At 41.2% G+C, this 22,042-nt stretch overlaps 1 protein-coding gene across 2 annotated transcripts in view; it reads left to right on the top strand.

Moving 5' to 3' along the window:
* The first annotated feature begins 3,585 nt into the window (after positions 1-3,585).
* The window catches only part of RNF144B (ring finger protein 144B), a 47,614-nt gene continuing 29,157 nt past the window's right edge, over positions 3,586-22,042 (top strand). The window contains exons 1-2 of one of the 2 annotated variants that reach the window (XM_060277946.1): positions 3,586-4,030; positions 21,727-21,914. In XM_060277946.1, the coding sequence (XP_060133929.1) occupies positions 21,750-21,914 (165 nt within the window). In that variant the 5' untranslated portion in view covers positions 3,586-4,030; positions 21,727-21,749. Of the gene's footprint in view, positions 4,091-21,726; positions 21,915-22,042 lie in introns of both variants that reach the window. The other variant, XM_035125027.2, reaches the window with a different exon arrangement.

Here is a 22,042-nt window from a genome sequence, read left to right as displayed (position 1 = left end):
GGTAGAACATCACATTGGAGTTTACTTTGAACAGACATTTATAGGATTACACAGTTAGCTGGTTGGATTATATATGTATTCATCTAAAACCAAATTGGATGAGGCTGCTCCCAAGACCAATTTTGTGCTCTTTTTTTTTTTTAACCTATCATGTGGCAAACACCCTCAGAATGACTGGCTGAATGGTTGCAAGGGATGGACTTTTCTTAAATCAGTGTTAATCACTTTACTTTTACAAAGTGATTAAAGGTTCTTAAGTATTTGTACAACTATTTTGTGAAATGTCAGGCTATTTTGTGAAGTGTCAAGTAGTCAGGCTACTTGATGTGGTTGAGCTGGTGCCTGAATCAATCTCTTTGAAGTCCAGAAGCTCAGTCGTTGAACCTTTTGGGACATTTGTTTACAGGTTGTTCAATGCCCCCCCCCATCAGATCTCAGTTTTAACCCATGTGGTCAGTGATGGCATTTGAAACATAATACTGTATATATTTGTTTAAGGGCTATCTACATTCAGAAGTTCTTTCCTTTTCTTCATTGTGTGGACTTCAGCGACACTGGATTGTTCATTTCATTCATCTTAACTATTTTTACTTACATTATTTCACAGAATTTGTATACCACATGGAACCATAATGGTAAGCAAAACTTCTAAGCAGTTTTATTTATCTGTATCAGATGAAGTAAATGTTCAGAGGGGAAAAATCCACCAGTAACTTCTGTACTGTATTTGTTTCTGGTATGGGAGAATGAGAAATACCTGTGGTGACATGGTTTGTTGCATTCCTTCCCCTATTGAAGAGCCCATGTTATCACTGAAGCTTCTTAAAAGAGTTTGATTAAATTCTGTTTGATAGGCTATATTCACAGCTGAACACCTTACATAAAATAGCTTAATTATGGTTTAGCTCAAGGGGATAATTAAAACTTCAAGTCTGCAGATCAAGACTGATACTTGAGTAAAAGTAGACTGATTTTGATTTTTCTGGTAGCAAGCTGAAATGAATCTTATATTTCAGGAGGTATCAGATAGCAAAGCAAGGATATCAAAAAACTGCATATAGAACCTCTGAGTTGTAACACAAAATGCCACTTATTGATCTTCTTCATTCCTTACAAAAAAAAAAAAATCACTCTCTTGTCTTCCCACGCTAGTGGTCTCATGCAACACATACATCCAGCATGAATTCATTTCCTTGTCAGTCCTTAGACTGTCTCTTCTCTTTTTCTTCCTTCTCCTTAACCTCCTCCTCCCAACCCAACCTACATTCCTCAGGAATTCCCCTCTATGCACAATTTGTAATCTCTTTCACTTTCTGGTTCCTGGACTCCTTTTTACTAGAGTATACAGCTTGTGGTGGTTGCAAAGGACAAGCCTCTGAGACAGTGTCATAGGTGACACAAAAAAGCTCCTTCAATCTGGCCGTGCTATTCCGCCACTTGCAATTATCATCAATCTGGCACAGGATGATGAGAAATTAGCTGTGCATTCTAGACAAAAAAATCGATTTGACCCTTACTTTTGTGTAGTAGTGTGGTATGGTATGGTATGGTATGGTATGGTATGGTATGGTATGGTATGGTATGGTATGGTATGGTATGGTATGGTATGGTATAGTATAGTATAAAAAGGTAAAGGACCCCTGACAGTTAAGTCCAGTCACGAATGACTCAGGTTGCGGCACTCATCTCGCTTTACTGGCCGAGGGAGCCAGCATTTGTCTGCAGACACTTTGTTCAGGTCATGTGGCCAGCATGACTAAGCCGCTTCTGGCGAAACCAGAGCAGCGCACGGAAATGCTGTTTACCTTCCCGCCGGAGCGGTACCTATTTATCTACTTGCACTTTGTGCTTTCAAACTGCTAGGTTGGCAGGAGCTGGGACCGAGCAACGGTAGCCCACCCTGTTGCGGGGATTCGAACTGCCAACCTTCCGATTGGCAAGCCCCAGGCTCAGTGGTTTAGACCACAGCGCCACCCGCATCATAGTATAGTATAGTATAGTATAGTATAGTATAGTATAGTATAGTATAGTATAGTATAGTATAGTATAGTATAGTATAGTAAGTTACATTTTACCTCTGGCTTCACCAAGTGCTGCCATCTGGTTCCCACAAAGTTGCCCATGGGAGAAACACTGGCCTGTGAGGGCTCCAAATGGAGAAAAGCCTTTGCCAAAGGTGTCATGGACTTTGAAGACACTCAAACTCAAGATGAAAGGGAGAAACGCGCCAAGTAATCTTACTCGGCAGTGATCGCCAAACAAGAATATGTGTGTGTGTGTGTATATATATATATATATATATATGTGTGTGTGTGTGTGTGTGTGTGTGTGTGTGTGTGTGTGTATATGTGTGTGTGTGTGTGTGTGTGTGTGTGTGTGTGTATGTATATATATATATATATATATATATATATATATATATATATATCACCACCCCTTTTCCAGTTACAGCCAGATCTGCCCTCCAGTGCCATATTTTTAGGAGCTGTAATTTTTGCCATTATCCAAAGTATAGTACCCCCTACTGTTATCAGATTCTGATGCAATTCTTAAAACAGAAGCATTAAAAAAATATTACTATCATATCGTATATCTGAAGTGCGTGATCAATTATTTTCTCCCTGTCTCTGGATGGGGTTGCCACTTTATTTTTCCTAATTGGGTTCCTGTACCTTTAAACAGATCTGTGACAAGCAGAAATTAGTAAACACGCAAACCCCTGCGTTGCAAAATATGACTCAGCAATATCAAACGCAACACGATAGCCAAAAACAATTACAATGTGAAACTTTATGGAATAATTCAAAACATAAAGAGTAATTCAAAACATAAAGATTAAAAAACTAAAGTCTCTGAAAGTACTGAATGAATCACGGTGCACTATGAATATACACTATTTCTTCTTTTCACCCTAGACGTTTGAGGGACAACTTACCTTATGGACAATTTTTACGCCTTAAAAGAAATTCCTCTTTTGACCATGATATCCGTAACAGTGCAGAAATTCTAACTCACTCTGTTCGTTCCAGGAGATATCCTCCCACCAATGTCAACAGATCCAAATATAAATCTCTTACTAAGGACTGGACGTTGCTTTTCGGTCCCACAACCACCCCACAGTCTCAAAATCGCATTATGGGCTCACTAGAATACACCAGATAGAATTATTAGAATTATACATAATGCTATCCGGAAACACTGTTCAGCAGAGTTCAGAGTTGGACATCAGAATTGGACATTGCCGATTACAAAGCTTCACAGCTTGTTCTCCACCGAGTAAAGTCTGGCACCATGATTCATTCAGGACTTTCAGAGACTTTAGTTTGTTAATCTTTATGTTTTGAATTATTCCACAAAGTTTCACATTGTAAATGTTTTTGACAAGCAGAAATTAAACAGGTGCAGCAGACCTTTAAGGCACCGCTGTTGTTTTTCTGCCTATCCTGCAGCTGTTAAAGGCACAGGAGCCTGCTGGAAATGAAAGGTAACCATCCTAAACTGGCTCTACGCGGCTTTCTGCCACATGAACAATATTGGGTGCATCTATCTGTATTTGAATATTTAGCCACACCTAAAACTGGGAGGCTAGGGTGATCACTGATCACACTCCTGTGTTTATCCACCCGGAGTTCAGCAAGAAGTTGTTCATTTTAACAGCAAAGGAAGTTGTGCTATGTAGCATCTGGGTTCCTGGAGGGTTAAAAACAATCACCTGCAGTTGAAATGAGCCTTGGAAGTAGGAAGTGCTGCTGTGGCTTGAGCTTCCTGTATAAATAAGTGTAGCTTTCTTACAGCTACTGCATATGTGCGGCGACGTGCATTTTAAGAAATAATGGCAACATGCTCTTAATAGCTGGGAGGAGATTATTCTTCGGAGCGACGAGACGGTTGGAAGATGAGCCCTGCTCCAGACCTATAACGTGTGAAGCTTTCAGATGCGGGGAGAAGGAAGGAAGCGGCGAGAAATGAAATGCGTTTCTTCAGACTCTGAGCTTTTGCTGGCGGTGACATGTCTCCGAGGCACTGAAGTGTGAGTGAAGCTATTGAAAAGTCAAACGTTTGGGATCGAATCCTGCTCTCTTTTGGCAAGGTATGCTGGAACGATCTGCATTTCTTTATAGCGGGGGCAATTAAGTAAGGGCTGTCATTTTCCTTTCCAGTTCCTAAAGGGGAAAAGGAGGTGAAACTCAATCATTTTGGGTACTTGTTTTGTTTTTATGTACACAGCCAGCACTGTAGTTCATCTGAGGCAAAAATGGGTTTCTTAGAAATTAAATGCCAATGTTAGAGCAGTAACTTATGCACTTTCTTCAGTAGGGGTGGTGAACTATGTTGGTTTCATCAGAATAGCATTGCAGAAATAAATGCTCACTTTACTTGTGTGTGGGACAAACTGAAAAGTCTTTAAGATGATTTCAAACCATGTGAACATTTTAAATTTGTTCACTCCTAATGGAAACTTAAATTCTGTTCTTTAAATAAAAGGACGATCTGAAAGGTGCTAAGGAGAGGATCTATTTGAAAAGATGCATACTTTGTGTCATGTAATTTGCAGCATAATTCCATAAATACCTTGCATGGTGGAATTATGTCTGACTATAGAGACATAGGTTTTTTTTGTTTTCTCGAATTGTTTTAAAACTTCAGGATTAACATACAGAATATACATATTTTTAGTTCCTATTGTAGTTTTACTATTCTAGGCAGAAAATGAAAGCCACGTGCTTATGTGTCTGCATATTTATAGTAATTTTGGATACAGTGTCTTGTTCCATCATCCTAGTGTGAAGTGCTTTTTGCACTTTTCCTGTGAATAGCTGTTGCTTTAAGAGTTTGTGTCATAGAGTGTAAGTCAGTTATAATGCCCTGAACTCCAGTTAAATATCTTGGAAGGTTTAAGGAAATGGTGTAGTATGATTTCTCTGCCTTAATATGTGCCAGAATTATTTCTGAAGATGAGGCTTCAGTGTCTGTGATTGCGGGGATCTGCTATTGTGGAATTTCTGTTATTCTTTATGCCACGTTCACCTTAGCTGATAAACTGAAAATAAATGTAACACATGGGAAGAGGAGAATGATTATCTTGCCTGCTGGACTCACACCTGCAGGGGCCAGGAGGTCTACACTCATAGGTTCTGAATGTATGATTCTTATTTTTTCCTTTTCTGCAGGGTACAGGATATGTGTTCATAGCCTACGTCAGGCTTCCTCAACCTTGGCCCTACAGATGTTTTGAGACTACGATTCCCATCATCCCTGACCACTGGTCCTGCTAGCTAAGGATCATGGGAGTTGTAGTCCAAAAACATTTGGAGGGGCGAGTTTGAGGAAGCCTGGCCTATGTGCATTGGAGGTATGCTTGTTTGGACTTTTGCACATAAATTAGTATCGGTGTCTGAGGTTCAGAGGCAGGATCTGCATCTTCCCTTCCATGTGTACATTTATATTGAGCTTGGACACCTACACAGGACTCTGAGTGGATGCAGTCATGGAATCATAGAATCGTAGAGTTGGAAGGGACCCCAAGGGTCATCTAGTTCAACCCCCTGCAATGCATGGATCTTGGCTAAAGCATCCACAAAAGATGGCCATCCAACCTCTGCTTAAAAACCTCCAAGGAAGGATAGCTCCCAACCTCCTGGGGGGAGGGCATTTCACTGTCAAACAGCTCTTGTTGTCAAAGTTCTGCCTGATGTTTAGTTGGAATTTCCTTTCTTGTAACTTGAAGCCATTGGTTCGAGTCCTACCCCTCCAGAACAGGAGAAAACAGGCTTGTTCCCTCTTCCATGCGACAGCCCTTTAGATATTTGAAGATGGCTGTTGTATCTCCTCTGTTTCCTCTTTTCCAGGCTAAACACACCCAGCTCCTTCAACCGTTCCTCATAAGTCATGTTGCTTGCGCAGCGATCCCTTTTTAAGCTGAATGCTGTGGGTTTGGAGTTGTGATGAAGAGCGGCTGTTTCCATTGGGTGGCTTGAGCAAAGTTTGAGCAAATGATGTGGCAAAGTTTCTGACAGTTACACTTTACAACATATCCAAAAGGTTTTCTAATAGCATCCTCTTTCACTGTCGATTCTGCTCCTTTTTTTATTCTGCAAGCAACCTAAAGAAAGCTGGGCATGACTTCTGTGATCGCTTTCCCCAAAGTCTTTATTCATCAGGTGAAACCTTCCATGCTCTGAGCTTGTTTACTTTTGTTTGGTGCTCTGAATGGAGCAGGCTCTTAAACTTGTGGTCCATTTCTGTTCTTCTAATAATCTGATAACTAGAGTCAGAGGAGCTCTGGTTCTTTTCTCTGTCTCCAGAACCCACCAGCGTTGTGTTCTTCATTTCTAAACTGAGCTCTTAGGGATGTGTCACTTAGTGGGTTTTCCCATTAACTACTTTGGGCAGTGAGTGTCTTGTCTTCTCCTCACCTCAGAATGAACTTCTGGTTTCCTTGAGCCTTGTTTTCAGTGGAAGTATGCCAGAATTAGTCAGTAGGTACCAAACCACATGGTGACCAGAGTTAAACCACAAGGCGAAGCAACACGACGAAACCACAAGGTGCAGGTACATTAAGGGCTTTAGTACATTCATACCTGGAACTCTGCTCCTTTCTTGGCAAACAGCATGCTGATGTTATGTGGCAGGCGAAAGGTGCTGATCTTGGTCCCCAGTCAAGTTAAATGAGCTGGAAATGAGGATTGGATCAGGTTTGCCAATTGTATATATAAGAACTGGATAGGTTTTCTTTTCTTTTCTTTTCATTTCTTTATTTCTTTTGTATTGTAATTTTATGTTGTGAACCACCCTGAGATCTATGGGTACAGGGCAGTATACAAACAAACACAAACAAACAAACAATTTGTGGTGGTGGTGGGAAGAGTTCAGTCCTCCCTCTACCTCCCAATGCCTCCAGCAAAATTAAGTTATAGGACAGGTAAAGGGGAACATGGCAAAAGGCCATTGGGAGGACTTCCGGGAGCCATAGAGTAACCATGATAACTGGAAAACATGCCTGGATGCCCCCTTTGCCTACGAGCAATAAGCCTGAAATGATCTGCATAATCTCTTCTGGCTGTGCCTTTTTACAACCATGAGGGAGGAACTTGCTCTGTTTTTTAAAAGGAAAGTTGATAGCCTTATTATTTTTTCTTAAAAAAAACCCCCTACCCAGTTCTACTGTTTCCTCTATTGCTTGTTCACATACGGTAGATTATAAAGTTGCTAGGTTGGTCCTGTATATCTGCCTCTGAGCATTGGACTTTGGCATCTTTGGGAGAACATTGTCTATGTTTTGAAAATAAACTGCAGTAGGCAAATAAAGAGAAGCCTGGTGCTTTGACCATAGCCAAGAAGGCAGGTGTTCTTAGCAAGCAATGCATTCAGTGGCAACAAGCTCTTAATCTGTACTGGCTGAAATTGAGTAGAACACTAGAATTTCTGACCATAAAGATTGACTCCTACTAAAAATGCAATTTTTGAGTGCTATTGAATCACTGGGTTAAGGTTGCAGCATTCACAAATGTTTACTTATCTGCCAGTGCCAAATAACTTTGTTCTGAGTTTTCATTGTCTTTGTGTTGCACATTAGCTGGGCCTTGCGTTAAGAAGATATAACAACAACAACAACAATAACAACAACAATAATCGTTTTATATTTACACCCCACCTTTTTCTCTGACAGGGACTTGAGGTGGCTTACGGATAGAAAATAAGTAAAACATAGGTGGGAAAATCTTTAAAAACAATTAAACATAGAATTAAAAACTATCCATCCATTTACACACCATATAGATAATTACAGTAAAAACCACATTACCAGCTACATAATACAAAATTGATATTGCTGAACATTGCCAAACTTGGGCACACCTGCTTGTTTTTATGTATTCTAATACAGTTTCTGTGGTTTCATGGGAATAGCTTGATGTGTGTGTGTGTGTGTGTGTGTGTGTGTGTGTGTGTGTGAGAGAGAGAGAGAGAGAGAGAGAGAGAGAAGGGGGGGAAAGGTCTCTTCCAAGTTTCATGTGATTACTAGGACCCTAAGCTGAAGCTCCAATGACCACAATAAAAACAACCAAGAAATGCAGGAAGGGACCATATAAGCAGAGTAACATGCAAAGTTTAGAGAAACTAAATTCCTGTATTCTGTTTGGGTCCTTTTTGTGTAAACAGGATCTTTAACTGTAGCAGCATTGTTACCTTTTGCTTTCCAGAAGAGTAGTTGTGTTGGACCAAAAAAAAATCCCTTGTATGTTTACTTGGGAGAGTAAACTCACTAGGGTGGGAAAGACCCCATCTGAAATCCTGGAGAACTACTGCCAGTCACTATAGACAGTACCGAGATTGATGGACTAATGGTCTCGTGCAGTATACTGTAGAAAGTTGGAAGGGATCCCAAGGGTCATCTACCGGTAGTCCAACCCCCTGCAATGCAAGAATAACAGCTAAGGAGTCCCTGGCAGTTGGCCATCCAACATCTGTTTAGGAATCTCCAATGAAGGAGAATCAACCACCTTCTTATGTAGTCCGTTCCACTGTTGAACAGCTCTTACCATCAGAAAGTTCTTCCCAATGTTTAATTGGAATTTCCTTTCTTGTAATTTGAACCCATTGGTTCAAATCTTGCCTTCTGGAGCAGCAGAAGACAAGCCTGCTCCATCTTCCACATGACATCCCTTCAGATATTTGAAGACTGCTATCATATCACCTCTCAGTCTTCTCTCTTCCAGGTTAAACATACCAAACCCCTCAACTGTTCCTCATAAGGCTTGGTTTCCAGACCCTTGATCATCTTGGTTGTCCTCCTCTGCATGTGTTCTAGCTTGTCAATATCTTTCTTAAACTGTGTCCAGAACTGGACACAGTACAGGTGGGGTCCAACCAAGGTCGAATAGAGCAGCACTATGACTTCCCTTGAGCTGGCCACTAGACACCTGTCAATGTCTTAGAATTGCATTAGCTTTTTTTCCTGCTGCATCACACTCACATTAAGCTTGTGGTTTACTAAGATACCTAGATCCTTTTTTTACATCTACTGCAGTCAAGCCAGGTGTCCCTCATCCTATATATGTCCAGATTACTCCTGCCTTACAAATGTAGAACCTTACATTTGTCCCTATTGAAATTCATTTTGTCAGTAGAAGGCAGCTTTATATATTCTAAATCAAGTAGGGTTTATGTCTAAAACAATATATTTATTCCATATATTTAAATATGTATACAGTGGTGCCTCGGTTTAAGAACAGGCCTGTTTCCGAACTATTTGGTTTAAGAACTTCGCAAAACCGGAAGTAGTGTCCCGGTTTGCGAACTTTACCTCGGTCTAAGAATGGAAGCCGAACAGTGGAAGGGCACCGGTGGCAGGAGCCCTCATTAGGGAAAGCGTGCCTCAGTTTAAGAACGGTTTCGGTTTAAGAATGGACTTCCGGAATGGATTAAGTTCATAAATAGAGGTACCACTGTACTATGATATATATATTCATGTTATATTTAAATAAATCTAAGAAAATCTACATGGGGTTGGAAATTCTAATTTCCACTCACTGTGGAAAAATTCAAGCAGGGTGGTTGTTATTCCAGATTAGTTAATCCAGAGCACTTTTGTCTCCTTCTCCACACATTGTTGGCTCTTACTCCACCGACCATTGTCTTGTGACCCTCAACCATTGTCATTATTACCCAATGTAATGACCATTGTCATTATTACCCTCAAGAGAATTCAGACCTTGACAGAAAGAACTTTTTGTTCTTAAGCTTTTTTCTGAGGACATTGGATTTTGATATCTGCAAGTGGATGACCTTGCACATGTTTATGCCTCCCCACTCTGTGTCCTTGCCTTCAGAAAACCTGGTCCTCATGTTATATAATATTTTTTGTTCCATACCCTTCAGTTAGCTCCACTTCTCATTCCACTAAAGTTGCATCAAGGCTCTGTTTAACGGAGGCAAGCTTTCAGATTACTGCGGAGGTCTTTACATGGCTTTTGAGATGACAAAATAAGGCAGGGTCCTTTGTGCCTTTTTGAGGAAGGAGGAAATGGTGATCAGAGTGAAGCACGACCACAATGCAGCCTTATTTTTTACAAACTAAAAATGAAAGCGCTGACCATTTGTGCCCACACTTACTCCCACTTAACAGTATTGACTTTTCAATGTTAGGAAGCTGAAGGCTGGTTTTAATGCTTTGCCTCTTTCCTCTGCGGTAGTCATGGGAATTAAAAAAAAAGCATTTATATGGTATGAGTCATTGATATGGGAGATGGCAGTCTCTGTGTGAGAGGCATAAACATTTCACTGGAGTAACTTTTCAGCCAGAAACTTGCTTAGGGATCAGGTAAGTGGTCTTGGATGCCCAGGTGGCAATGGTGCCCAGAAGAGCACCATTTTACCTTCTTAGACTGGTATGCCTTCCATGTCCTTTCCTGGCTGCAGAAAGTATCTGGCTGTTGGCATTCGTGGCTATTTACCATGCTCGGAATTTACCTTATTGGTAGCAACTAGTCCAGTGGGACATTTTTAGCAAGCATACGACAACGCTTGTAGCAATACAGTGGTACCTCGCAAGACGAATGCCCTGCAAGACGAATTTTTCGCAAGATGAATGCGTCTTGCGATCTGATGGTGACTCGCAAGACAAACTCGTTTTGTGAAAAATTCGTCTTGCGAATCGCGGTTTCCCATAGGAATGCATTGAAATTTAATTGATGCATTCCTATGGGCAAAAAAAGAAAAAAAAGAAATTTCAATGCATTCCTATGGGAAACCGCGATTCACAAGGCATTTTTTTTGCAAAACGAATTGACTCGCAGAACGAATTAAATTAGTCTTGCGAGGCACCACTGTCTATTACTCTAATTAGCAGATGACCTGGCTTCTGTTTCTGGGTCAGATTAAAAGTACTAATATGGAGGATTGCCTATTCCCATATGAACTTGCACAATTGACCTGGTCAATTTTGTTGAAGGCCCTGCTTTCTGTGTCCTTATCGAAAGAGGTAAAGTAGGTAAGTATGAAAAGCAGGGCCTTCTCACTAGAATTTTCCACGCTGGAAGTTCCTCCATTAGGAAACTCACCTGACTTTTTCACTCTTAGGAGTCTGATTAAGGCTGTTCTTTTGAGGAGATTGAGAACTTAGCTTTGATTCCCCCATCCCCACTCCTGCCATTGCTTTTCATAGTTTTTTGCTGCTCATTTTGTGACCTTGATTTCCTTAAAACAAAAAACGTATTTAATATCTGTTGTGAAGCACTTTTGTTGCAGAATATTACATGGGTCCAGGTTCTCAGGCACAGTTATTTGTCAAACGGGCAACCTCAGCTTTCTGGGAAAGATTAGATAGGTCTGCAAAAGAACTGCAGGAAAGGATGGAGGAGCTGATCATGCAGAGGACAGGTGTGTGACCCACATGATCAGAAAAGAACATAACTGTATGTATCCAGGGTTGGGGTAAAGTTATGGCGGCAGAAGGAATCAAGAGTCATGGGCTCTTGGGTGTGAAGGTGAGAAAACAATTACAGGAAATCAGCAGGGGGTGACTGAACAGCAGAATGGCCGAGATGAGCTATCATGAATAGAAGAGTGCCAAAATGCATCAGGATCAACTATGGCCCTGAAAAAATAGACCAAGTTTTATTGTGGCTAAAACATATATTTTGCTTAGTTTGCTATTCACCTATCTAGAAAATACTTAGATTTTTTTTTTATACACAGTTGATGTACTTAAAGGGAAGATAGTGGACTTTATTACAGTAGATGTCTCGATCCTTTTAAAGATGAACATGGGATGATAGGAAATATGTATCTGGGAGGAAAAATAGATGATCCTGTGACCCACATGTATGGCACAAATACAGGGGTACCTCGAGTTACAAACGCTTCAGGTTACAAACTCTGCTAACCTGGAAGAGTTATCTCGAGTTGAGAACTTTGCCCCAGGATGAGAACGGAAATCATGTGCCGACAGCACAGCGGCAGCAAGAGACCCCATTAGAGAAAACACGCCTCTAGTTAAGAACAGTTTTAGGTTAAGAACGGCCCCCCGGAATGAATTAAGTTCGTAACTACAGGCACCACTGTAATAATCAGCCGGGTGCCTGGATTAAAAAAGGTGGGGCCAAACTCACCCTCAAGCAGGAGAGAGCCCCCAGTAGAAGAGTAGTTTGGTAGCAGCATAATGTGAGGATATAGGTTGTTAGACCCTTTTATCCTGCTTGGTTCCATACAGCATTTCCCACTTTCTTCCCCTCTTGCAATGAACAGACCACACGCTGTTAAGGTTAAAATGCTTACAAAACGTTCCAAAGGTCAGATTTGTGCATTTATCCAAGCAGCAGTAAGGAGAACACATGCAGAATATCTTGGGTAGAAAATAAAGAAAGATTGTTCCAAACACATGCTCTAAGCTTGCAGCTTGGTCAGACACATCTTTCTTGGTCAGTTACATGGTGTAGAGTGAGTGAGTGAATGAGTGAGGAACAGGAAGTGAAGGCTTCACTTCCTCTCTCGCTGGAAAAGAGGGTGTGTGACCTACCTAGCTGAGTCTAGGAATCCAGCTCTATTCTTTTAAACCCTTCAAGTGCTAAATAGCACTCGTGCATAGTTATGTTTGACTGCACTATCCCACAATATGTGTCCCTCTGCTTGGTTCTAAGTGAATACAGTGGCGTATTATGAAGAACCACCATTACCAAATGTGTGGACAAGCCACTTAATAGAACAGTGGCTTTCACATGTTCTGTCTTCAGGATGTGTTTCCATATTTGTTTGTCACAGAACCTCTGCAGCGACTCCTTCAGACATTGAATTCTGTGGGATGCTATAGGAGGCACAATGTGAAGTGAATTTGGCCCCCTCAGCACTCTTCTCTTACATGTAGAAGATGGAAAGCTTTCTTTCTAAAATGAAGCTGGTCTGCCTTTAGATATATTTTTTAGGAACCTGGGAGTTTATCGGAGTACAGTTTAAAAACCACTTCTTTAGACTGAAACTACATACTCTGGCATAGAACATCTATATACACTTTGTGAAGCATTATTGCTCTCTTCAGTTAATCAGATGTTGAATTAATAAGAACTGTGTTCTATCTTTTGCTTTTATTGTCATGTGGATGTATCACAACTGTCAATGAGTAATTTTTGTAAGAACCCATTATAATTGAATGTTAACAAACATCTGCTCAGTTTGCCAAATGAGAGTTTAGCCTCATGAAATGTTAATCTTGATAGTCTCTATCTTGCATTGGGGTGGGTGGGAACTATCCTGTTCAAAACACTGGGAAATGTTATGAATCTTGGCATCCAAAGGAGGGTTTTCTTTTTTCTTGTTGTTTGGTTAATTTCACTTCCAGGGTGGTTTCTGTCACTTGAAAATATAGGCCTTACTATGCAAAAGTGAACTAGTTCAGTTGCACAAATCTGAACTACATCTGAAACCAATTATCCTAATTTCCAGGTGAACTAAAGATGAATAAAGTTCATTTTGAAATAGAATTTTGAACAATTTCAAGTTCATCTTCACATTCTTTCCCACCCACCCCCAGCAGACGATTCAGATTCTTAGCTTTCATTTTAAAAAAGCAAGTCAATTGAACATCTATAAAGAAAGTCAGAAATAAAAGAAGCAGCAGCAAAATTCTAAGGCTTATTAGGCAGATATGGAGGTGTTACTGTTTCCACTGTCACTTAGTAATCAGGAATGCAAGGCATTTCCTGTATCTTCCCTGCTGAAGAGATGTTCTATCTTCCAGCAGGAGTACCTTGCCGCAAGAAGTACTGGTACAGAAACAAAGTGAATCATGCCTTGCAACTGACACATATTAAACTGGTCAAGCCTTTTCTATTATGGGGAAAGTGTCACCTATTGACATTTTCTGTCAGATACCTTATTACTAATGTGTGGTCCCTGATTTACTTTTGGACCAACACAGCAGTTTGGAATGTTCTGAATGTTGGAGGGGGGGGGATGTTGAGTATGAACTTTTAATGAACTTGAACTGAACTAGTTTGTTTTGTAAAAAGGCAGCCTTGAGATGGAACTGGTCCCTTATTAAACAGGATGAGCTTATACTACAATTGGCACACACACACACAGAGAGAGAGACACATATTGATGGCAAAATAACCTCAACACCATAGTTCCTCTTCCATCTTGGTTCTTTTTCCTGTCACTTGTGTTGAATTGGTTGCATGCAATATAAAAGCAATCTGTGCATTTGGTTCTTTTAAACAGAAGAAGCATTTGTTTATCTTCCCCACGTATTCTATGTTCTGTTGACAGATTAATCTTTGAACACATTTTCTTAAAGTGTATAGGAGATGATAATAAAAGATTAGAAGTCTGTTTGTGGTGTAGTGCCATAGACAGACAGGAGAACTTTTAAAAGCAAACAAAGTAAAGGTTTGCTAAGTAGGAATACTGTGCTTGCGTGCTCTCTAAAGGTTCCTGGTCTAATAGATTTTAAAGGTTAAGTAAATGTAGTCCAACTTTAGTTCCCCCTCAACATCAGTCTGATATGTTTTTCTCTTGCGAGGTCTAGTTTTAACTTAACCTTTGCAGTACTTAGAATTGCACCCAGACAGTTCTCTGAAGATGCTTGATATCGTTCTGTCTCTGTATGAAGCTAAGCTGGACTGGTCCAAGTCAACCCCTCATGGGGGACCATCACATAACTCCATATGTGCTTGGAGAAAGGGCTGGATATAAATGTTAACAGATTTAAAGTTACACCAAACTATTTTTACCCAATACCTTTTTTGGAGGAAGAAGGTAGGTAAAGGTAAGTTCCGTGCTCATCTCGCTCTATAGGCTGAGGGAGCCGGCGTTTGTCCACAGACAGCTTCTGGCGAACCAGAGCAGTGCATGAAAGCTGTTTACTTTCCTGCCAGAGCGGTACCTATTTATCTACTTGCACTTGACATGCTTTTGAACTGCTAGGTTGGCAGGAGCTGGGACCAAACAATGGGAGCTCACCCCGTCTCGGGGATTTGAACCGCCAACCTTCCAATCGGCAAGCCCTAGGCTCCACAGCGCCACCCGTGTCCCATAAGAAGATAGGTAGTCAGTCCCTAATACCTTGATTTGGCCACAAGATGATGATGGCTATTATTATTTGCACATATAGTCTACCTTCTTCTCCAAGACGTTCAGGCTGGTGTATGTGGTTCTTCATCCTCTTCATTTTATTTGCACAACAACCATGTGAGGTAGGTTAGGCTGAGAGGCAGTAATTGGTCCAGTGAGTTCCATGGCTGTGTGAGGATTAGAAGTCTATTCTCCCAGGCCCTAGTCCAGTACTCTAACCACTACACCACAACTGGCTCTAAAAAAATGGTACCGGCCAACTAATGTCCCCAATTAATCTTGATTGTGAATTCCACTGTGTCTGGAATAATAGCAAAAATGTATTTAAGGCTCTTTATTCTGATTTGTTCCTGGTTAACAGATTTTTGGATGAAACATCTTTTTGTGCTTGGTGGGGTGCTTGTGTTTTTGTGTGGAAGACTGTGGATTTGCACTGACATGCAGCATGATAACTTTTAAGAGCACTGTTAATTTCTTTTTAGTTATTACTTCAGTACAGTACCGGGAACCCTAGTTTGGGTTCTTCAATTATATATTATAACAATCAAGCTTGAGACCTTCAGGTTATAACTACTGTATGTGCATTTTCATGTTATATCTAGGACAAGGAAAGATCAACAACTTCAGTTGGCTGGCAGTTCTCTTAGCAATAAATCCTTGTTTGTTTGAAGAGGCTACTCCCAGTAATGTATTATGCAACCTGAACATGTGTGTGTGTGTGTGTGTGTGTGTGTGTGTGTGAATATTCACTTTAAAAAATTCTTTCCTTGTTTCTGTGATTGTACTATGAAGTCTCAGGGCTACCTCCCACATCAAGCTCTAAAGATATAGTGGGTGAGAACAGATTCTTACAGGGAGTGCTCTTTGCTCATTTTGTCAATTGTCTAACATCCTGTTTCCCGCAGCAGCTGTTATCTGCAAGAAAATAATACAATATGGATACTTGGGCCAAGATCCAAAGGAACTGTGCAGCTAGTTTTGTGAGTCCAAAGCAGTTTTGGATTTGTTTTCTGGAATAGCCATCACTGATAGCACATCGCAAGCCATTTTTTAAATTGAGGGGACATTAAAAGCAACTTATATGGCACCGGACCCTGCTTGGAGAGAAGAAAAACCCTCCAGGTTTGCAACAGCATTTGGCTATGCCCAGAATAGATTTTAATCTTATTTTACGAAAACCTACTCTGTGTTGTGTCAAAACAGTGGCTTGCAACGGGCATCTTGAAGCCAATTTATGTGGCATCTGACATTATTACTGTTTGGTGGTACACTCAAGGGGACGTTGGTGTTTTTGCTGCTTGGGAGATGTGTTAGGACACTTTACCAGGGCCAGAGACCACCAAGACAAAGTAGCAGAGCTTTTCCATTGCGTGGAATAGACAGATATGCTGATTATACTGTGGACAGTGCTGAGGCTCTGCAAACTGAACTTGCGACAACTCTTCTGTTTTCTTCACCTGAGGCCAACTCCATCTTCTATCAAAAGTCTATTTAGATTGAATCAACTCTAGACACAATACTGTGTCTTGTTATCGTTTTGTTGCTTTCAAAGTCCTGTAGCAATAGTGGATAGCTTTATAATAGCAGACAGAAGAAGAAAAAGAACTTCGTAAGACAGTCTTTTGAAGGATCCTGGTCCTAAGCCATTTACTTCCTTCCATGGGGGTGTGGTGCCTTTACATTGATTATTTGTGGTTAGGTGGTGGCTGTTGTAGGACAGTAGTTTTCTTTTGTTTTTCCAGCTGGGGCTGTTTTCCCAGCTAGTTTAGGCAACATTGAGACATTCCCAAGGCCAGCCTGCAGCGTTCCCTTTCGTTTTGATGCTGAGAGGCCCTGAATGATGACCTAGTTGTTGTTGACCTTTGGTGGTATAAGGTAGTCAAATGGCATTGTCTGAAGGACAGTCCTTTTGCTTCTCCTCTGTGTAAACCCAGAGTGAGCAGAGTATTTCCTGAAAGGAAAGAGATAGCCATGTTGGGAAATGAAAGGATCTGTCCCATACAGGCATATCCCACTCTTTTTACCACCTAGAATTCAGAGGTGCCTGGGTTTACTGAGGGCCAAACTGGGCACACAGTGGCAGCCGTATCTCTTTGTTAATGTGTCCCCCTCATTCACACACAAAGCAATGGGTAGGTGAAGCTAGGGGGATATAGGGGACATAACCTGAGCCCCCTCCCTCCACTGCCTTAACTTCTTCAGGGCTTTTGAAACAGACACCTTCCCTTTCAGCCTGGAATGCTGAGTGAGGCTGGGAGAGAAAAGACTCAGGGATGATGGAATTCAAGGAGGTAAAGTGGGAAGGAAGTGTTCAGCTCCCTTCTATCCCTTTGATAAAATTGAAACCTCCACCTTTTCACTTGAAAAGTGAGTAACATGTGGTGCTGCTGTAGTGTCTCAGCCTTAAGCCTCCCTAAACTTAAGGTGGCTTACTCACACTGAAGCGCTCATAGTACAGCCCATCCCAAGCAGAGATGTCTCCTGAATACTACATTTTTGATACTTGAAAAAAATTCCTGTCTATTTGATACAGGCTGAAAATATTGCTCTGTAAATATTGGAATGCGTTGTTGTTGTTGTTGTTGTTGTTGTTGTTGTTGTTGTTTTGTTGTAATTAATTAAATTTGTATCCTGTCCTTTCTCCAAAGATCACAGGGTGGTTCTCAAGATAAAAATGCAAAATGAGAAAACAAAATACATAATAAAATAAAAACAAACCAATAACCCTCTCCCCCAGCCACATTTAAAAGGCCATTGAATGTTAATCAGCCAGAGGTTACAGAGAAACGTTTTCGCCTGGTGCTTAAAGATAAGTAAAGAAGGTGCCAGGCAAGCCTCCCTGGGAAGATCATTCCACAAACTGGGAGCCACCACAGAAAAGACTCTTTCTCTTGTTGCTACCCTCTGGACCCGTCATGGAAGTGGCGCCTCAGGTGGTGATTGCAGGGTTTGGGTCGGTTCACATGGGGAGAAACTCTCCTTGAGATATTGTGGTCCTGAGTCGTTTAAGGCTTGTGCCTGATGTGTATCTAGGGAGGTACGCGGAAAGCCCTGCCATTTAACCTGGAAGGAAGATCTACTACTTCATGCAAAGTATACTAAAAGGGGCCCTAATTACCCAATGCACACTCTGTACATGCTTATAGGTACCTTGTTTTGCTGCGGACCTCTGTTTCATACTTGCCTCAACCATTAAGAATACTGAACGAGGGGATGGTTGTAGCTCCTCAGGTTCATGAATGTGCGTATATGTGTGTGTGATCACCTGTGTTTAGGGCAGTGATAAGAAGAGCCAGTGGACCTGCAGATGATGTTGCTGTACAACTCCCATCAGCCCGAGCCAGCAAGGTCAGGGATGATGGGGGTTGTAGTCCACCAACATCCAGAGGCTGTCTCTGCACCACCACATTGTCCTGGCATAGCTGTGAGTTGAGTCATACAATTGTGGAGTTTGTAGGGATCCAAAGGGTCGTCTAGTCCAACCCCCAGTGCATGGCTACCCCACCCAGTCTACATGAATCTGCAGCTCAAGGCCAGATACTCTATGCCGCCAACTTTGCAGGTGCAGTCCAAGTGGCGAAACATTAAACCCATTTTGCTGCTGGCACTATACAGAGCTATGTGGGAGAAACTAACCATGTAGCACTTCTTAGCATATGGTGGCAGCAGGACTTTGTCGCAGTGCAGCTGAAAACAATATGTATATTTACATTCTTAATGTAGCAGATTGAGAAGAAAGGCATAGACGTATGTAAAGGTAGCCCTAGATGCGTCATTGCATTGTTGATGATTCACTGATAACTATAATTGCTGCAGCAATTACGAAACAGCGCACTGTGGATTCTGACTTCGCTAAAAGATATTGTTCCCAAAGCTTTTGGTAATAGCAGCATATTCCGGATCTTACCCATAAGGAATTATTTGCCGCTAATGGCATGTCCGGGGTAGATGGTTTCTTTTCATAAGTCTTCAGAAGCAGATGGTTAGTTACCTTTCCAGGAACAGACTGTGCAAGTCGATAACCCTTGGTTGTGTAATTCATTGTTCAGCTGCAGGTTGAAGTACATACATGAGTAGATGTTTTTATGTGACTGACTTACAATGGGGAAAAATAAATAAATTTATAGGGCAAATCAGGAAGAGCCACTTCATTCATTGCATTTGGGTTACATGAAAATAGTTCACAATGCAGAAGTGATATGTGTTTTATCTCCCAGCTATCTTCACGTAGGTAGAAAACTGAAGCAGTCCTGACATGATGGATTAAATAACTGAAACTGAACAAGATGCATTTACACCAGTGTGTCCTGTAGAAGAGCAGCTTCTGCTCTGTTGTAGCATTTCGCTGCCTTGGTCCTTTGCCTGACTCCCATTCTGTTAGCATCAGAAGAAGCTGTTCCTGCCCCCTTCCCACCTTTCCCCAGATATAGGTGAAGGCATTGTGTCCAAGGTGCATGGCTCTGCCTTGCTGTCAGGCCTTGAGCTTCAAAATTGGTTTGGAGCTGGATGGGTCTGTTGGCAGGTCCAGGCTCATATATTACCTATTAGCATTAGGCTTGCAAATTATTAGGAGCATTGCATGCCACAAAAATAAGCAGCATTCTGAAAGTAGAACAGCAACAACCATACACATCAGAAAGTACTATCACACGAAGGCTCCATGAATTGATTAAATTCTTGATTTAATTGAGTTCTTTCCCCTTGGAGAGTTGCTTCATCTTCTTGTAGCTGCTACTTCTGCTCCCTCTGATGTTCTGGCTTAGGTGGACTAAAGTGCCTCACCTTGCTTCTCATCAGCCAGATGATTCCCAATGCAAATGACACAATTCTGTTAAAGATACAGGTCATACCTGTGCTAGGCAACTTGCTGCAGCCTATTGTGATCATTCCTATGATCAAGTGATTCAAGATCTTGGTAACTTAACATGTATTGGTGTTGAGTTTTGTGTCACAGTGCTGCTGCTTGTTTAGAGATAAAGTATCATTTAAAAATCTATCTGCTTCTTATGTTGTGAGCAATTCCTGCAGTTAGAAAAAAAACTCCTAAAACTTAATCTAAATCTGCCTTCCAGTAGTTAAAACCCTACTGTCAATGGGTAAGATGGTGGGGTTTGCCCTTCTTTTTGACACCTTGCTAATAACTGGAATTTTGTCTATTTTTGTCCAGATTTCTAAATTTCTGCTTTCCCCCCTCCCCTTGCCTCTAAGTGAAAAATGGAGTCCTTGCACCTAGTCCAGGGTTGCCATCAAATGCAGGTGCCAAGTTTCCTGTTGTGACCATATCTTTGGTTATAACCGACACCTGTCCGTCCCTGATCTAGTACATAGCACAGAGAATTTGGATGTCTAACGCTTGGGGTTGGGGAGGAAAGAGAAGGAAAGCCCCCTATCCCCTGTGTGCCTCTATGTATCAGGTTCTGGAGGAAAGGTGAGTCTTGTAACTAATCTCTTGGGGTTTTAGAGTTGGTTGGAAGCAGAAGTAGTTTCAATGATTCCAAGTACTTCTGAACCTTGGTGGAGAAATTGAGAGTTGTGACACCTCCCTGAGGGGTGCCTCAGAACTTAAGGGGAATAAGGGTCATACCACAAATAATTGATGGTTACTAGGGCCAGCAAAAGAAGAAAGGGGAAATAAGAATATCCTGGCCTGTTTTTTTGTAATTCCTGGCCTGTTTTTTTTTGTAATCCTGTTTGATTCCTTCTCTGATAAAATCAACATTGTGTTTTGATGTCCAGAACTGCACACAGGGCTCCAGGCTCCGTGGTATGCAGGCTGACCAGGGGTGGTTAATACTACTTCCTGACTCTTGATAGAATTCCTGTTAATACATCCAAACATATGTTTAGGGGGCACGGTGTAAAACCGAACCCAAACTGTAGTGTTCACAATATCGCAATGGCGGTCCTTTGCAAGTTCAGCTAATGTTTATTAGGTACTTTGTACATGCTCATTTTGGTCCCTGTAGTTGTGCTTCATTTTGGTTCTTCCTGTTTGGCTTGATGTCTTGAATGTTTAACTTAACTGCTAAAGATGTTTGCAGGTCCTTCCCAGCTTAATATTGCCCATTAATTTGATAAGCACACTGCCCAAGCTCTCATTCACGGTTAAATATACTGATGTGTTCTGCAGTTTGAAGTGACCTCCATGGGATATTTATGAATACTTCTAGATAGAAAATGTTCCTTCTCAGTGAGCTCATGTTACTTGTTTCTCTAACATAAGGAGTACAAGTAGTTATGTTAATGCTCACATACCCGGGTCATCTCCTCATTGTGACTGGCAGGCTACACTGACAGGAAATTTTTATTAATTAAATGCATTTCCTCTACCTTCCTCCAAAGGAGCCCAGGGCAGCAAGCATGTCTATACTAAAACAATTCCTTTAATACTTATAAAAACAGTTAAAAATCCTAAAAAAACAATCCCCTGCTCACTAAAACTAAGAATTTCAGGGTTGCCAGGGACAGAACTTTCAACCATCAAATGCCTGAGAAAAAGGGAATGTTTAAATTTCTCTTAAAAGTTACTAGTGAACGTAGATTAGAAGCTAGAGGAATGATGGAAGATGGTGACATGAAATTGTTAAAAAATTCTGTTGTGTTGAACGTCAGAAAGGAGAATTATCCTCACTAGCTTACTCCTGTTTTTATCTTTTGTAGAACTGGTGAGCCTGGTTGAGCTGATGGCATCTGCTGCTGAGATTTGTTATCACACCATGACGACCAGAATATCAGAGGTTGGGGAATTGTCCTTGGAGCCTTTGATCACTTGCAAACTATGCTTGTCTGAATATTCACTGGATAAGATGACCACTCTCCAAGATTGCAGCTGCATCTTTTGTACATCGGTAAGTGTTGACCGTAACTTAAGTCATATTAAGGAACAGTGTTGAGAGCAGTGATGTTGGAGCAATCTGTTAAAAACAGGTTGCCAGCTGAATTTCCTTCCTCCAACTGCTTGACCTCCATCATGGCT

Source organism: Zootoca vivipara, chromosome 8, assembly GCF_963506605.1.
Source record: "Zootoca vivipara chromosome 8, rZooViv1.1, whole genome shotgun sequence".
Classification (NCBI taxonomy): Eukaryota; Metazoa; Chordata; class Lepidosauria; order Squamata; family Lacertidae; genus Zootoca; species Zootoca vivipara.
The sequence above is the reverse complement of the archived record's forward strand: the minus strand, read 5'-3'. Positions and strand labels throughout refer to the sequence as shown.